Raw genomic sequence first — 16,883 nt, 5'->3', positions numbered from 1 at the left:
GATGCGCTTTGCTCGTGGTCTCCCAAAACCTGTTTTTTTTTTCATTCTGCTGTTAATGACTTAATTGACTCATCTGTGGTCTTTAACAGGTCTGAGTTAATCCAGTTCTCGAGCAGTGTTTTTTTTTTTTCCTGGGGCGTCTGAGCTCCCTCTACAGCCGATAGCTTCGGGAGTTACCAGCCTTGACGAGTAAGAAACGGGAGAAGAAGAAAAAAACGGGACACAGACTCTGCAATTGGTTACCAGTTAGTTTATTTCAAACACTACAGGTTAGTGGAGCAGCGAAACTACTGCGGTCTACCGGCGATCGAAACCGAGGAGTACGTAACGCGCCCTCGGAAGCAGAGAGGTGATGTAGCTGCAAGAGCTGTTTTTTTTAACTAGTGCAAAGACAACCAACAGCGCTGCTGCCCGATCCCACGATTTGTCCGACGAGCACAAGCTATCAGCTGCGACTTTCCCACCTGTCGCAGGCTTTACAGCCGATGGGCCAGACTCCGGATCTGTTTGGAATCAGCCCATTGAACGCGCCTGATCAGGGAGTGGTTCGGTTTGAATGGAATGACAAATGGGAATTTGGATTTGGAATTGGAATGGGTAAGAAAGGAGGAGCAGTGTGCCACACCGTCTAGATCAAAGGAGATGCAGCCCTTCTGCTGCAGTAGATCTGTCAAGACGGCTCTGAGGAAGGGCAGTTTGCCGACTGCTTCAGCTGGCTGAGAAACAATGCGATCCCAGTGTTCAACCCCAAGGCTGTAGTGTCCTTTTGCTCTCTGCTGCTTAATTGTTCCACTGACCCGATAAGCTTGATAAATTGGACAGCAGAGCTTCTTTCAAACTCTGAAAGAGTTTGAGAGAGCTCAACAGAGTTCAGTCCATCAAAAATGCCTCCTGCACTATTGACTAAGCATTAAAAATCTCGAGTTTTAGCCACGAGAACCATCAGACACCCCAGCCCTTCAGGAATGGTACTGGACACCCCAGTTCGATGCAGCCATGTATCTGCTTTTTTATCAGATGTTTAATTATTCAAATGGTTCATTCGCAGGTCTCTGATCAAGAAACCCTGGCTATAAAACTTGCCAGACTTTGGATTTCTAGGTAAAAGAAGAGCAGTGCATAAGTTGCTCTCAGCCTGTTGCTCTCAGCCATATATTTCTGATTATTTTATCTTTAAGAATAACACACTGCAGTAAAAGATAATTAGATTGTGGAGGTAAAAAAAAAAACAGGTGATGCTTTTATATAGCAGAAGGGCCAAATTCATTCAGCTCAGTTAGAATACATGCTAAGTAACTGAACCATTCCTCCTTCAACAACAGCTGAGCCACTTTCAGAGTCCTTCTCCCAGAAACGGAAATATCCTGGTCATTAAATGGAACAAGGATCCATTGGTTGCTGGCAAAGTCTTGACAGCATCTGAAATGATTTTTGGTGACGTTTGGTCCATTCTTCGTGAGAAAGCGAGTAATAATTTAACGATCTCGACACGATTGCACGTATTTAACAGGGCTCACGCTGGGAGTGAGTTACAGAAGAGACGTCACCCCTCTCTGAAATCTGGACAGTGTGGAACTCTGCTGTACTGAGGTTGACCGCTGTCTGGGGAGCGGCGCTGAGCATGCTGGGAGCCCGCGAGCAAATCGTGGCAGGGAGAACTGGTCTCGTCACACACACACACACGAAACAATATCTCCAAGTGGAGGCTGATCTAAAGGTATAAAACTGGAATGAATAAAAAAATCCAAGACAATGTATGCTTTCTACGTAGTGATGCAAGCGCAACTATCCTGTCTTTCGGACATCTGTGATCGGACAGCCTTTCAATATGAGACACCTGAAGGATACTTCACTATGTTTCCAGATCACAGAGAAGGACACTCTAAATATTTGAGATCCTGTGCAAATTTTCTCCTTCTTTCTGCACCTATGTTAAATCTCTACAGAAGATCTGTCTCTCTTTTACCATCTCAGTTCGACTCTGCCTTTTGTACCCATTCAGACAAATTATAAGCAAATCTCCGAAAGCTGTCACAAAGTTTCTGTTCACAGGGAACCATTTTTCACCACAAATTGTTTGATAGCCTTGATTGTTAAAGACATGAATGATTTAATTAAATCCTAACCCGGTCATGCAAATTGGTACTGGTCTTCATTTTCCAAGTGAGCAAACTACTTCAGAAACAAATGCAGTAGAAGTGCAATTTGCTCATGGTCTGTCCATGGCAGGACACCAATCCATCAGCTCTGAATCTTATTTTCTTCTGGTGAAAAGGAAAAGTCAAGGAAACATGACTTGCATCTTATTTTTCAAGTATGACAGATGTGATCCAGTGTGACTACAATGAAGTAGGAAAGAACAGATGTCTACAGCTCCACGATGCCTTGATCATGTGACCATACTTTTCCAGAGATGTTTTCCCATTAGGTCTGAATGCAAAATGCTCAATGCTGGCCTGACCGTTTCTCACACATTGATTTGTGTATGTAGTGTTTGTCTGCAAATATAATGGGTGATGCAGACACATGGGATTCAAATGACTCACTTCGGCCCTTTCCCCCATAATGTAATCAGTATCTGATGTGTTTGGGTCTGCTCGGTTTCATGCTCAGTGTTGTGTAGCTGCAACATTTTCAAAGCTCCTCAGGGCTTGAGTTCTGTGCTATAAGCAATAGCTGTTTGGGAAGTAGTGTTCTTATTGACCTGTTTCTGAGAGCTAAACGTAAAGCTTTGGTCTTTGAAAAACAATCTTTGGCCCTGCTTTAATACGGCTACACTGTATTGAATCAAGCCTCTGTACTGCCAATGGCTACGAAGCTGAAGAATATATACTGTAGCTCATGCAGATCCCCAGATCCTCCCAATGTGATTCATCAAGAATACAGCTAGTGTTGCCACACAGACCTGCCCCTCACAACAGGCTTCGAATGGAACAGTGTTACTCAGGAACATGGTTCCCTTGATAGTATTCTGAATTACAGCACAAAAGATGCTGCTGCAATCGTCTTTTCTCGCGCATTTGAATCGATTGCAGAGTGTTATTTTATTTTTTTGGTTTGAGAACCCAGGACGTCTGTGTCTGAGCTGAGCCAGAATTTCTCTTTCTTGGGGTTTGGCACATTTGGACTCGTCTTTGGGAGGGTGGTGCTGTAAAGCATCTGATCTGGTCCGGACGCCCAGTTTGCGTGGAGCAGCCCGGCGCCGCCTTCCGAGATGAGATCTGTCGCGGACTTGAGAGAGAAGGAGCGTCAGTGGAACAAGAGCAACAGCACCTGAGGAGGTGGCTCTGGTCTGCTTGGTGCTTTGGCCCCTTAAAAAAGTGAAACGCAAGGAAGCTGTAGGAGTGTTTTATATCTAAATGTCCTAAACCTTCACTTCCGATGCTCTTTACTTATCAGTCAGCCACTGCTGGATGCAAACATTTGCAACCCAACACTGGACCAATGCTGCAGTTGTTATCCTCGTTATTTTCCTATTTTTTCATCCTTCCTCTTATCTCTAGGATACGTTGGGCGCCGACTCCTTCTGCCTTCCAGACGTCTGCTTCCAAAGTCCTGCCTACTCTTCTCCAGAGGACCAGGAGTCCCCTTCCTCCAGGGAATCCACTGAGCGTCTGTCCTCGGTCTCCGTGCTTCCGTAGAGGAGACCCTTGATGGCTGGCTGCCCTCCCAGCTGTGCGGAAATGGACTGGGTCCCTTGGGTGGCCCCATCCGCCTCCGTGCGCTCGTCTGCTCCCTTCTTGGCCGGGGGGGGCGATTTCGGCTCCCGCTGTTGATCCAGGTGAAGGTCCCCCTGGAAGAGCCGATGCTCGTCGTGGCCGAGAAGGCCCCCCCCCCCCGCGGCTTCGATCTCCTCGGCCGGGCTCCAGGGGTTGCCGTTCACGTGGGAGCGGAAAAGGTCGCCCGGTCCTCTGTGATCTCCGTTGGCTGTAGGCAATGTCACGGGCTCGTCGGCATCCACGTCCAACAGGTCATCCTCCTGGGCAGGGCAGCTCGGGAAGCCTCCGGAGGGCTGGGCCGTGCCCTTCACGTCCTGGGCTGCGACTTCCACGCTGGGAAAACCCTGGATGCTTTCACCGGCAGCTCTCGATCCCACGTGGAACTCTACAGCCCCCCATGGATTTGGATCTGGGTTTTCCAGGACCTCCCATTCTTCCTGTTCCGGCTTGTCGCTTTCCGCCCGCGCCTTCCCGCCGAAGTCATCGCCCCCCTGCCCTTCGCTGTTCAAGGGGAGGGCGCTGGAGGGCGCTGCCTCTGCGCAGATCTCCTCTGTGTCTTCGGTGGCTCCGGCGTCCGGTGGCCCACCGGTGAAAGAGCCTAAGGCGTCTCCCCCTTTGCCGAACGTCTGTGAAAACCGGCTGACGTTGGGCGACTCGTCGTCGGAGCTGCACGAGCCTTCCGACTCCGAGTGGGCCAGAGCGACAGTGTCCGGGGTGCTGCTGAGCTCGCTGGCCAAAGACAGCTGCTCGGTGGAGTCCACGTTGGTGAGCATGGACAGGTTTTGTCCTTCTTCCCGTTTCTCTTCCACGCTCTGGTCTGGATGGGGCTCGACAGCTTCCGTCTTTTCCAAAGCTCCTGAAACATCAACGTCAACATCCGACCTGGCTGAGGCTTGATGCAAAGGGGCTGGTTTCACATCTTCTGTGCGATTGTCTTCATCAGAGGACACATCCAAATGTTCTTCCGCTGTCAGATCTTCTGTTTTGGAGGGCAGCTGAGTTGTGACTACATTTTCTACGTGCACGTGTTTCATTTCTGCCTCCTCATCAGACTGGTCGTCATCGTCACTGTCTGGTTTGGCCCGTAAGTCTTCATCACACTGGTTGTCATCGTCACTGTCTGCTTTGGCCTGTGAGTCTTCATCACACTGGTTGTCATCGTCACTGTCTGCTTTGGCCTGTGAGTCTTCATCACACTGGTTGTCATCGTCACTGTCTGCTTTGGCCCGTGAACCTTCTTCCACATGCAACCCTTTCTCTGTGTCTTCTGTCACGTGGACATGGCCCGAATTCGTCTGTGCCACATCTGGCTCTTCACTGTGCATTTCAGCATGCTCCTGTGGATTCATCTCTGTCTGCGGCTCTGCCTCCTGCTCCGGATCGCTCTCGGCTGTCTCTGTCTTAGCTCCTTCTTTTTCTTCTGCCAGCTGCACCTCCGCCTCCTGCTCTGCTGTGACGGGCCTTTCCTCCTGCACATCTTTGTCTGCCTCGGAGTCTGTCACCGATTCTGGAGGATCTTCTGTGCGTCTCTCTTCCTGTCCCTCTCGATCCCTCTCCTCGTGTGGTTTGTTCCAGCCTGACCCCGTGATCTGAGCTCCTTCATCTTGTCCTGTCCCATTTTCATCTTCCTTGCTTTCCGCTTCATCCTCAAGGTTCCTGAGAAGATCCTGCTCCTCTCCATGGCTGATGTTTCCCCCGGCTGTTTCTAGAGTTTCGTATTCTCCAAACCCCCTCATGTTGTCGGCTTCTGTCTGCTTCTCACTCAAGATCTCCTCCTCCTCAGATGGCAGTGGACTCTCCTGGGCTGCTCCTCTAGGGTCATCCCTTCCCTCTTCCTCTTCTCCTTTTGAACTTGACTTTTCTTCATCAGCCTCTATATTGAGATTTCCCATCTTATCTGCTTCTCTGGATTGAAAGTCCTCTTCCCTTTCTTCTTTCCCAAATTCCGATCCAACTCGTCCTTCCTCGTCGCTCATCGGTCCCTCAGATTCCGCGTCCTCCTCGGGCGATCCCTGGGTGTTCAAATCCCAGACTGCTTCCTCGCTCTTGTACTGGATCAGAGAGCGGGTGTCAGCCAGGGTGTTCTCCAAAGCGTAGCCGTCGGCGCTCTCCAGCTCTTCGCCGTCTGTCCTCCAAGACTGGGACGCGTTGGGAGAATCCTCTTCCTCTGCGGATGAATCCACTGGCTCCATTTCTGGGGATGCGTTCAGATTATCGCTTGGTTTTCCCTCTGCTGGGAAATGGGAGCCGGAAGGTGGCTCAACAGCCAAAATGGCTTCCTCCTCCCTGCTCATCTGCTCCGTTTCATCTTCAGGAGTCTCCCTGCCAGCCGAGCCCTCCTCTCCCCAATATTCAGCAGCTGTTTCGCTGTCTCCAAAAGCTTTTTCCTTCTCTCCTGTCTCCTCTAGGTCTTCGGCCTTAGTTTCTCCTTTGCCTTCCCCCGTCACGTGATCCTTTCCGGCTTCGTGTTCCGAGAGGCGGTCTGATTCTCCTTCGCCCTCATCAGCAGCACTCCTGTCATCTCCGTCTGCCTCCTCATTGTCCCACTGTCCCACTTCATCACCTCCCTCTGCATTTCCTGATCCGTTCTTGGGCGGGGCTTGCTCTTCTGGTTTCAGAGGAGGCTCCCCAGCAGCTTCCAGTGGCTCCTCCCATGCACATTCCGAAGTGACTCTTTCCCCGTGGCTCTCCTGGACGAACTGCTGGAGAGCAGGGGTGACAAGGTCTTCAGGAAGTCCGCCTTCAAAGGCACTGTCTTTCCCAAGCGGCTCTGCTACCAGCGTGCGCTGGGGCTGGGGATCTTCTCGGCCTGCGGTGTCCCCTACTGTGGGCTCCTCAAACAATGGCTCCTCTTTGAGAGGTTTGGGGGGAAGGATGGGGGATTCTTCCCTCTTTTCTTCAGTTCTGCTGCCGATCATGCTTTCTGGGTGGTGGGTGTCAGCCATTAACTCGTCCATCAGCTCCGGTGCCCATGAGTCCTTTGCGCCTGCGCTTGCCTCTGTTGCTTTGGTAGGCGGCTCATCATCATCATCTGACACTTCGGTGTCCACCAAGGCGCCTTGAGGTGGCCTTTCTAGGAGGACACTGGAGTGCTGAAGGGCCGCTATGCACGGCTCCAGAGTCTCCTCTTGGTTCCCAGCCTCGAGCTCAGCAGTAGCGCCATCTTGCTCTTCGTACCTTTCCAACTCGGACTCCTGGGTCACCAGTCCTCCGTGACTAACAGGAAGGGTGGAGGCCTGCTGAGGTTCAAGGAGATAGCCCAGTTCAAGAGTCAGCCCCAGAGGTGCCCCCTCTCCTGCGTCGGGCTGCGTGTCGTCTTCTGTCTCTCCCACCTTCTGTGGTTGGTCGCTCATGGCTCGCTCCGCAACGGCCTGGGGACGGTCAACAGTCTCGAGTGCCTGTGGAGCCATTCCCAGAAGGGCTGGAGTCGACGTAGCGTAAGTGACGGCCTCGGTCCGGGAACAGAGCTCTGGCACGGGCTCGTCATCCTCGGGCTCCTGGCTGTCTGCAGCCCGAACGGTTTCCTGCTGTTCGTCTTTATCCCCTACCACCTCGCGATTGTCTTCCGATTGACCTGCGGGCAGCTGGAGCTGGACCTCGGACGGAAGGGCAGACCCCTGTGGTGGAGTCGTGGAAAGAAGTGAAGCCGGGCTGACCTTTGACCTTTGACCTTCCTCCCCTCTTCCGCCCTTCGAAGCTTCTTTGGAGCAAGCCGGTGGCCAGTCTACCTGCCTGGATGTTTCAACATCCCAGTTCCCCCTCTCCTGTTTCGTCTCCTTGATGGGCTCTTCTGCCCTTCGGGGTGCCACGACAGCGGGCGTGTCTTTCAGAGCTTTGCCCACAGGGGGCCGGGAGGGTGCTGCCATCGTGGGCAACTTGTTCCGCGTCCCTGTTGTGCCAGGCGGCGGCGTCTTGTCTGAGCCAAGCAGCTTCGCAGAGACCAGGCTGACTTGACGGCCTGGCCTGGCCAGCGTTGTTTGGATGGTCTCCCGCACTCCTTCAGTGCCAGACTCTCCATCTGGGAATGGAAAGACAAGACAGCCTGAGTTGGTACCCGAGGCCCCTCGGTTGTGTGAGTGTTCAACCCACAATGCAGCGCAATCGTCAACAGGAAGCATGGATTTCAAGTACAGAGCACAGAAAACAATCCCCTTGGAGATGGCGTCTAACATGCTCGAGTGAAATACAAGTACAGGGCCCTTAAACCCGGACAAGCCTGTAGCCTTGGCTATCCGCCTTTCTAATTTGACTCAGAATGAAGACTGTGCCCAAGGTTTTCTGCTCTTTACAAAAATCCCAGACCTTTGAAATCTTTGCATCTTCCAGGTTTCATGTCGCCCGGGGTCTCGATTCTTTCATCAAACTTGTAATTGAAGGAATGCTTAATTTGATCACTTTTCAGGGTTCTTTTCTTCCTGGGAGTGATCGAAATTTCCAGGTGAGTTTGGAACATTTTTGTAAGTGACTCTTAAGAGTCATCTGATGTGTTGGGTTGACGAGTAAAGTTCTAGTTAAGAATATTATTGGCTCAATTAAGGACAGATTATCAGTGCAATTAAAGTCTCACTAGCCTCAACAGTGGCTGGTGTCACACAACCCCGATCCATGTGGATAAAGACTGTGTAGACGAATCTCCTCATTTTTACCATCACACACAGGAATAAACAGAGTACCCCCCTTTCAAATTCCATCGGATGTCATCGTGTAACCTGAAGTTCTGTGGGTGTGGGGGTGGGGGGCGGAGTCTGGATTTGAGGGGCAGAGTTAGCCCTGTTTCACCTTGCTGTGGTGAGGAACTGAAGGATTTCCTCCCTCCGGCAATAGCACGTGGGCAGGGAATTAGGATCAGTTTCAATGGAAAAGGAACTGGGATTCGCCATTGGGGTTTCCCCAGGCTCCTGTCGTGACACATGTGCCTATTGTCAGCTCACACCACTAGATCAGAGCAGGAGGTGAGTATTTCCGTCCATCTGTTGTCAATTACAGGAAAGGAAGGCCATATGGCTCAGTGCCCTCTGGGGACCACCATAGCCAGATTAAATTACTCAGTACATTTAAGTAAGTGGGCTGCACCATCTCTTAAGTGCACGGGGCTCGTATCTATCTACAGGTCTTATGCCCTGTGACTCGTGAGTGAAAAAGGTTTTGTAACAAAATGATTTTAAACCCACCCCATTTCTTAATGGAGCAGCTGTCTGATCTTCAGTGACAGCGCTTGCGTTATTGTGTGATATGCTGATACTGCTTCTCAATAACCAGGCCCAGTCGCCTGCAAGGAAGTGGTGACATGTGACACAACAGGAAGTGTTGCGGGGGGAGGCATTTGATTGCTGCACCATCCGTCTTTTTGCAGATGGTAAGCAAGCATCAGTGCAGCACTAAGTTCCTCCCCTTCTCTCAACCCAGCCACACGCCCACCTTTTATTAGATCTTTTGGCTTTACTGGAGGAAACTGGGGAGAAACCGCCAATGATTTTTCATTGTCGGCTGAGCACCCCCTGTGCCCCATGTGAGGCATTGCTCTGCCCGACCCCACTTCAGAGAACGCGGTGCTGTGCCCACTTTTCCAGTGGTTACTTTACTTACGTCTGGGAACAAAATTCAGCTGGAGGCTCGCCGAAGGCACCTTAAATCTCAGGCTCTCTGTATCCAGGAGGGCCCTGGAAAAGAAAAACAGTCTGTAACTTTAGGTATTATTATTATTATTATTATTATTATTATTATTATTGATAATAATAATCAATCAGCTGTATTCTTATAAAGTATATTTCTCATTCTATTCTTATTCCTTATTGCTATTCTCAAGGTCTCAAATTGACCACAGAACAAAAGTGAGTATTGAAAATCTAAACGTAAAGTTTCGATTATAATTGTTTCATGTCCACTGAATTATTCATCCATTCCTGCCTTGTTTCATTGTAGGTACAAACAGTGTACCTGTCAGGAACTCAAGCTAGTTTTAATGCAGTTTTTTATGTTTCTGTGCGGTAAGAAAAAATTCTGCTTCCCTCTGTGACAGGCTTTGACATTGGTGGTATAGCTGTCAGTAGAATCAAAGATTTAATGATTGTGATACACCATGCCTTTTGAATACAACTGTTTTAGACAGTATCCCTTTCGGCAGAGCCGGTTTCAGGCTGACAGATTGCAATGACATCATCGTGTCTCGGGGGGTGAGGGGGTAGGGCAGCGGAGAGCTCCTGTCGCTGGGGGCCTAGTGGGGGTGGGAGGGGGGGCTGGCCCTGTTGTTATGGAAATAAAGTGGTGGCTTTCTCATTGTGAGACCATCTGGAGCGGAGAGCGGACTCCCCTCTTCCCCCTCTCTCACACTCAGGCACTCACAGACACATGCTGACACATGCAGGGCATGCCCGACACACAGCTACGATTCTCATTTGGCTCTTTTTTTCACGTCACGGTGGTATGCCATGGAAGGTTTTGATGCTTTAGCATGTCCCCCCGTTCATTCATTGACAAATGCAGAACCAGAGTGATTATTTGGGCACTTCATAAACCTCCACCAGCAATAAGACAGTCTAAAGTGAAAGCTCTGCTATAGGATACAGAGGCTTCAGGACTGCTATCTGTGTGGAGCGTGCTAGGGGCTGCTCCACCAGTTAAACTGCACAGCCTGGACCCAGCCTTGCCAACAAGCCACTTCAATTCAAAAAGATTGCTTACGGGCAGTTTTTATTTCCCAAGAGCTGCTTCAGAGGCTGGAGTTGAGAGGGGCAGCATGTAAGATTTTGGGAGGCCAGGATAGCTGTATACTAACCTCCCAAAATCTCTCACCCTAGCTGTAAGAATGCGCTGGATCAGGAAATGGTGGGAGCGTGACCATGCTTATGCATCTCCAAAGACTAACGCCAGTCGTGTTGCTCGCCTACAAAGTCAGCACCCTGCAGGAACTGAAGGATTGTGGCTGGAGGAGACCAGACCAAGGGAAATTAAAGACGGGCCAGGAGAAATTAATATTCATTTCTTCCCCTCCTCCTCCCTGCCCCCCCCCGCCAACACCCTCCCCTTACGCCCGACATGTCCAGTTCAATGGCCTGAAAGCTGCGCTGTTTTTTTTTTCTCTGGCTGGAGCTGGTGGGGCAACAGGTTCAATATGAAGGAGCAGCGGAGTGTGACCCTACACAGCCAGTCAGCGAAGGAAAGACCGGCTCTCGTTCTGCTGGACGAAGGTGCCGCTCAGTTCGGAGTGCTAATGCTTTCCTCACTCCACAGTCCGGGTTCCTGGGAGGAGCAGGCGTTGTGTGAATGACGTCTTCATCTTGGAATCCAGACAAAGAAGAGAGGACCTCTGGGAAAGAAGGGGGAGGGGGGTATCCCCTTATCTGGGCTCATCCCTGCAACCTCCCTAAAAGGACAACTACAGATGCCCAAGTGTGACCCCCCACGTGCACACAGGAGGAATTTACAGGGAAACGGCTTTAAAACCAAGAGCTGGAGGCGGCCCTTTACACAAAGGGTTGTGGGTGGGTGGAACGAGCCGCCCAGCCAGTACCATTGCTGTTTTCAAGAAATGTGCAAGACACAATGCCACCATGGGTCAGAGGTGAGAGGAGCAAAACTAAAGGACGAAATCTGAGATTAGTTTAGTAATATTTGTTTAAAAAGGTGGTTGGGGTGGAATGTGGAGCCTTAAATTCTAACATGCGTTTCCTTTCCTACGGCTAACTGATCTCTCCTTCTGAAACGGGTGGAGACAACACAGGCCTGGCGGAATAGGGTTACCTGTAGGTGGCCACCTCCAGCCCCAGGGACATCTTGAGCTGCTGCAGGTTCTGCCTGTCCGCCAGGAGGGCGGCGATCTGTTCGCGCAGGCTCTCCTTCTCCTGCTCCAGGGAATCTATGTGGGCCTGAAAGAGGAGAAGCAAACAACAGGTGAGGAGAAAGGATTAAGAAAGGAAAAAGGCGCAGGTTCCCTCTCTCCGAGCCTCGGCTCAGCTCTGTGGTTCAGTCGTCGTGGACTGGTGATGAGATCAAGTCATTCGCCAATCAGGTCCGCCCAGGAGGTGGCGCACCATCACCAGAGTGGTGCTTGGCTGGGATGGCTTTTCTGTAAAAAACAGCACCCCCCCCCCTCCACGATTGGCCAGGGACTTGCAATGATATCAGCGGGAAACAAGCTGCTCCGCCAATCAGTGCCAGTTCTCCTGTCAGGCTCCATGGGGCTCTCGGTGTATTGAAAGACAGGCGGGCATGTCTGAGCAGCGTGTCCCAATCTGAGCAAGTGCAGTAGCCTGGGCCAGAGAGATGAATCTTACAGCTACTGACAATTCACAATCAGCTGGTGGTGAATGAAAACAAGTTAGCGATTCCTTTATTTTGAAACAGATCTTCCCACTTATTCTTGTCTTGCAGGGTATTGACTTTTTAGACAGTACCAGTGTTGGTGTGAGGTGTGTTTGAGTGAGAGGCTAACAGATGGGTCATTCTTGTACACAAGTGGCCTGGTCTTATACTTCAGCATGGAGGAAGCCTCTTCTCACAATCACAGTGAGCACGTCTCAAAGCTCAGCTTTTGGCTTTGGACTGTTTACTTGTGCCACTACGTCCGACAGCATGAATCAACACAGAGTAAGGTCAGTGTTTGCCTTTTATAATAACAGGCATTCAAACTCATCCAGCCGTGAAGTCAACAGGTACAGAAATACATGCAATTAAACAAAGGCGTAGCAGTTCAGTTTCTCAAAAAAAGCATTTAAATCTCCCTTCTGATGAGCACATAGCTGGAATCATATCAGTCCGCATGGAGAGTAGACGACAGCCAGTCTCCCTGCTTACAGGGCTCAAAGGAATCCTGTGAATCAGGTTCCAGGTTCTCAGCATTGATGGTTTAATACAGGATAAAGGGAAAAACTGGTCTAGTTAAACATTAAATGGATCATCTTAACCCTTCTCCCCGGTGAAGAGCTCTTTATAACTTTCGGAGACATAGACAAGCCTCTGTATTCCCAGAATTGGGAGATGTTGGATTTAAAAGATTTAAAGACAGTGTGCAAAGTTCTCCAGCCAGGGGCCACTGCTCCTCGCTTTTCCCACTTCTCGGTGGTTTGTATCAAACTCTGTACAGCCCATGACACCCCAATATCCCGCATAGCCCCCATCCCGCCCATTTCCAAGCTGATCAGCCTAAATCCTTCCCCTTTCAATCTCACCCCACATTCCCCACCACTGAAAAAAAATGAAGGCAGCAGGACCGGATCATTAGCATTTAAAATGAGCCCCACGCTTGGGATTGTCCGGATCAATCCCGCCCAGCCCCCGGCTAAAGAAAGATGGGACAAAGGCTTTCCAATCTATTTAGTGGGCTATTCAAGCCCCCGGCTATGTGGAGGCATCTGGGAGAGACTCCCAGGGGCTCGGGGTCTGGGATCTGGAATCTGCTCTGAATTCAGCTCCCACCCTCACAAAGAGGCCGTTCCACACTCTACACCAGCCAAACACAACCAGCCGTTACTGCTCAGGAGCTTGCAAGCCGTCTAATCAGTCTTAATCAAGCTGCAGAACTTCTGAAATGGGGCCCTATTGTTAGGTGCAGGAGAATGCATACAAGCTGCCTGCTCCTTCTGTTTGCCCTGGGCACGAGGACACGACAGGATGGTTTATAGTGCTTAAAATAATTTACTGTGGGGAGCTGAGGTAAGAGCACAGTGCAGTGAAGCCCAGTGAGATCCGGGTAAAAGCACAGTACAGTGCAGTAAAGTCCTGTGAGATCAGGGTAAAAACACAGTAGATTAAAGCCCTGTGAAATCAGGGTAAAAGTACAGTACAATACAGTAAAGTCCAATGAGATTAGGGTAAAAGCACAGTACAGTGCAATACAGCCCGGTGAGATCAGGGTACAAGTACAGTACAGTAAAGCCCAGTGAGATCAGAGTAAAAGCACAGTAGATTAAAGCCCTGTGAAATCAGTGTAAAATTACAGTACAATACAGTAAAGTCCAATGAGATCAGGGTAAAAGTACAGTGCAAAGCAGTAAAGCCCATTGAGATCAGAGTAAAAGCACAGTGCAAAGCAGTAAAGCCCAGTGAGATCAGGGGGTAAAAACACAGTACACTAAAGCACGGATAAAGGCACAATAATATATGATCTGTAAGAAATCACTGCAAAACATGGCAGATTCCCGATTTAAGCACGGTACAGCCACAGCAGGTGAAGGAAAAATCTAGTTTCAAACTCAGTCCTGGAAGTGGTGATCTGAGTCACCACCCCTCCCCCCACCCCCTTCACAGAGATTGACTGGCCAATCTGCCTATTTTTATAAAAATAAAAACAAGTTCACGCCAGAGATACTTAGCCAGGGCTATAACTACTCCGAGCAAGAAAAAATACAAACAATAGTGAGTCACCCACAATAGGGCAGTAGAATAATCTTTATAGACTGCAGTAGCAGATGCCAAATCCCTCACTGACCGGCTCCTGCCAGCCATTGTCTCCTCTTTACAAGTCACCTCCTACAACAGCTTTGGCCAGAAATGCCAAACTCTCTGACTCAGTGGTCTACTAATCTAAGACAACAGATTACTGGGCTGTTGCAGAACAACCGCTGGCACCAGTGCACTTCACCCATCTGCAGAGCCCTGGTCGTGGTCAACGAGGGGAGCAGCAGCATGGCACACTGCTCAGTGCTTGGGACACCTAACTGGAAGGTTGTGGGTTCGAGTCCCAGCTGAGACACTGCTGTTGTGCCCTTGGGTAATGTACTTCAACCCAATTGCTCCAGTAAAAATATCCCCAGCTGTATACATGGATGCAAATGGGAACACCAGCCCAATAAATTAGTAGTAGCCAGCTCTAATAGCAATGAGCCAGGTATGTTGTTGCCCTTCTGTTACATGATAATATATTGTTGTGGGAGTGTGGAACAAGCTACCCATCCGTGTTATTGAAGCCGACACCCTGGCTTCTTTCAAGAAACGGATGGATAAGATCATCCAGTCCAGACAGGAGGCACTTCTTTACACCAAGGGCGGTGGGGGTGTGGAACGAGCCGCCCAGCCACTTTGTCATCAATGACTAATTGTCAGACTGGCTGGATGGGCTGGCTGAATGCCTCCTCTTGATCGCTAACAGTTCTCATCCGCGGTTCAAACGCTCGGGGAGCAGACCCGACGAGCTTTCTCCCACACGGGCGCGCCCATCTCTCGTTTTCAGAGCGCCCTGGTCGCGGCACATCCTGCCTTTCTTCAGCTGCTGTGTTCCTATTTCCAGCGGTGCTCCGCCGTGAATGAGCAGTCCCTCTCTGGTACTTCCACAAATTCAATTGTCAACAGCCTGCCCCTGACAGATGCAGCAGGAGCCCTGACACACAATGCATGGCCAAGGGCGAACGCTTTATTCTTTTTTTTTAACCTTTTCTCTGAAACATCTGAGTACTATTGTACAAGTATATCCCACTCCGGATCTCTTATCTGCAGCGTTGCAGCCCCAGCTGCTCAGACTGCATCACACCCTCAGAGACTGCTTTGATTGACCCCTTCACCCCTGTAAATTTTCCCGGGCCTTGTTGTAATTTTTGGGGAAAGCTCTTTGAGATCATGCCCCTTCCGAGCCGCTGCCCTGCGGTCTCCCCCTGGCTCCCCGCTCGGCCCCGCCACTCACCTGCAGCTTGCCCAGCTCCTCCCTCTGCCTGTCCCGCTGCCCGGCCGCGCTCCTCTCCAGCGCCCCCTTCCTGGCGCGGGCCGCCTCCAGCTCCCTGGCCAGGCCCTGCGCCGCGAGGCAGCTCTCCCTCTTCTCCTGGCTCAGCCGGGCCAAGCGGGCCTGGGCCTGGGCCAGGGAGTCTTCCAGCCGGCCCAGCTGGCTCTGGTAGGAGCTGGCCGCCTCCCTCCAGGCCTGGGCCGCCCTCTGGGAGTAATCCAAGCCCAGGTCCCGGAGCTGGAGGGCCGGATCGGGCTGGAGAGCCGGCGCCGGCTGCGGGGAGGGCCGGGCGTGGGCCAGGGCGGCCCGGAGGAGGGAGACGTCCTCCTGGTGGGTCTCCGTCGTGAGCTGCAGCTCCTTCTCCAGCTGGGCCGCCCTCTCCCGCAGCCAGATCTGGGCTCTCTTCTCCTCCTCCAGGGCCCTCCTGCCCTCCGCCAGCCCCCTGCGGGCCTCTTCCTGGGCGGCCAGCTCCTGCCTCCTCCTGCCCTCCACCTCTCCCAGCTCCTGGCTCAGGTGGTCCCTCTCCAGCTCGGCCCGGTCGCGGCTCCGCCCGGCCGCCTCCACAGCCTCGCGGGCCCGGGCCAGCTCGCGGTCCAGCTCCGCCCTCCAGGCCCCTTGCTCCGGCTGGTTCCGGTGCAGGGTGGCGATCTGGGCCCGCAGGAGCTCGTTCTCCTCCTCCAGGGCCTTCACGCGGGACAGGTAGCTCTCCAGGCGCTTGTTCAGGTCCCACATCTGCAGTTTCTCCTCCCCCGGCGGGGGGCGCGGGGCGCGGCCGGCCGCCAGCAGCTCCATGGTGGGGTGTCTCTCGGGCCTGCGGGGGACCTCTGCCTCTCTGCTCTCTCTCTCTCTCTCTGCGCGCCTGTCCGGGGGCCGAGGGTCCCTCTGAGTGTGCGGCTGTCCGTGAGAGCAGCGCCTTTCATAGTCTGATTCAGGCCGGCGTGGGAGGGGAGAGGAGAGGAGGGAGGGACGAGGGGGGGCCGGAGAAGTTTCGGGTTAACCCTCGCAGTGCTGGGGGCTAGTGCGCAGCAGCCCGGGCTCACAGGGAAGCAGTGTGCTGAGGAGGAGGAGGAGGAGGAAGATGATAGTGGTGATTAGCATTAATAGATATCATTCTATAAAGAGCTAAAAACATTTTTATTATTATTATTATTATTATTATAATTGATGATGGGGATGCTCAATTTGGATTGGATTTGGATGCAGTGGAGATCGGAAAGAATATATCAAAAAAAGAGGTAGTTGTAGTTACAGCCCCCATTAAATGAATAAATGAATCGGAGCCTCGGAAGAACATGTCCCCGAGAAGAAGGAAAAGAGGTCTCCCAACAAGCACAGGCGCTGGTCCCCTCGGTCCCCGTCCGGAGATCGAACAGTTTCCGGCAGGACTGTTTCACCCGCTGTTCCGCAGCGCCCCCTGGTGGCAGCGCGGCCGTACTGCCCGTTGAAAAGCGCCGGCGGTTGGAAGCGCTTGGCGCTGCGCTAGAGGCGGGGGCTCGTGTCGGCGAACACGGATA

The 16,883-nt window shown here is 51.7% G+C and overlaps 1 protein-coding gene across 1 annotated transcript; it reads right to left on the bottom strand.

The window, feature by feature from the left end:
* Positions 1-235: 235 nt before the first annotated feature.
* Positions 236-16,320, bottom strand: nes (nestin). The gene is made up of 4 exons (XM_069184926.1): positions 15,334-16,320; positions 11,460-11,584; positions 9,306-9,379; positions 236-7,737 (listed from the first exon to the last, which is right to left on the bottom strand). Exons 1-4 carry the CDS (start codon positions 16,159-16,161, stop codon positions 3,560-3,562), a joined length of 5,205 nt encoding a protein of 1,734 aa, XP_069041027.1. The 5' UTR covers positions 16,162-16,320; the 3' UTR covers positions 236-3,559.
* Between the last annotated feature and the right edge of the window lie 563 nt (positions 16,321-16,883).

This window comes from Lepisosteus oculatus, chromosome 27 (genome assembly GCF_040954835.1).
Source record: "Lepisosteus oculatus isolate fLepOcu1 chromosome 27, fLepOcu1.hap2, whole genome shotgun sequence".
Classification (NCBI taxonomy): domain Eukaryota; kingdom Metazoa; phylum Chordata; class Actinopteri; order Semionotiformes; family Lepisosteidae; genus Lepisosteus; species Lepisosteus oculatus.
The sequence above is the reverse complement of the archived record's forward strand: the minus strand, read 5'-3'. Positions and strand labels throughout refer to the sequence as shown.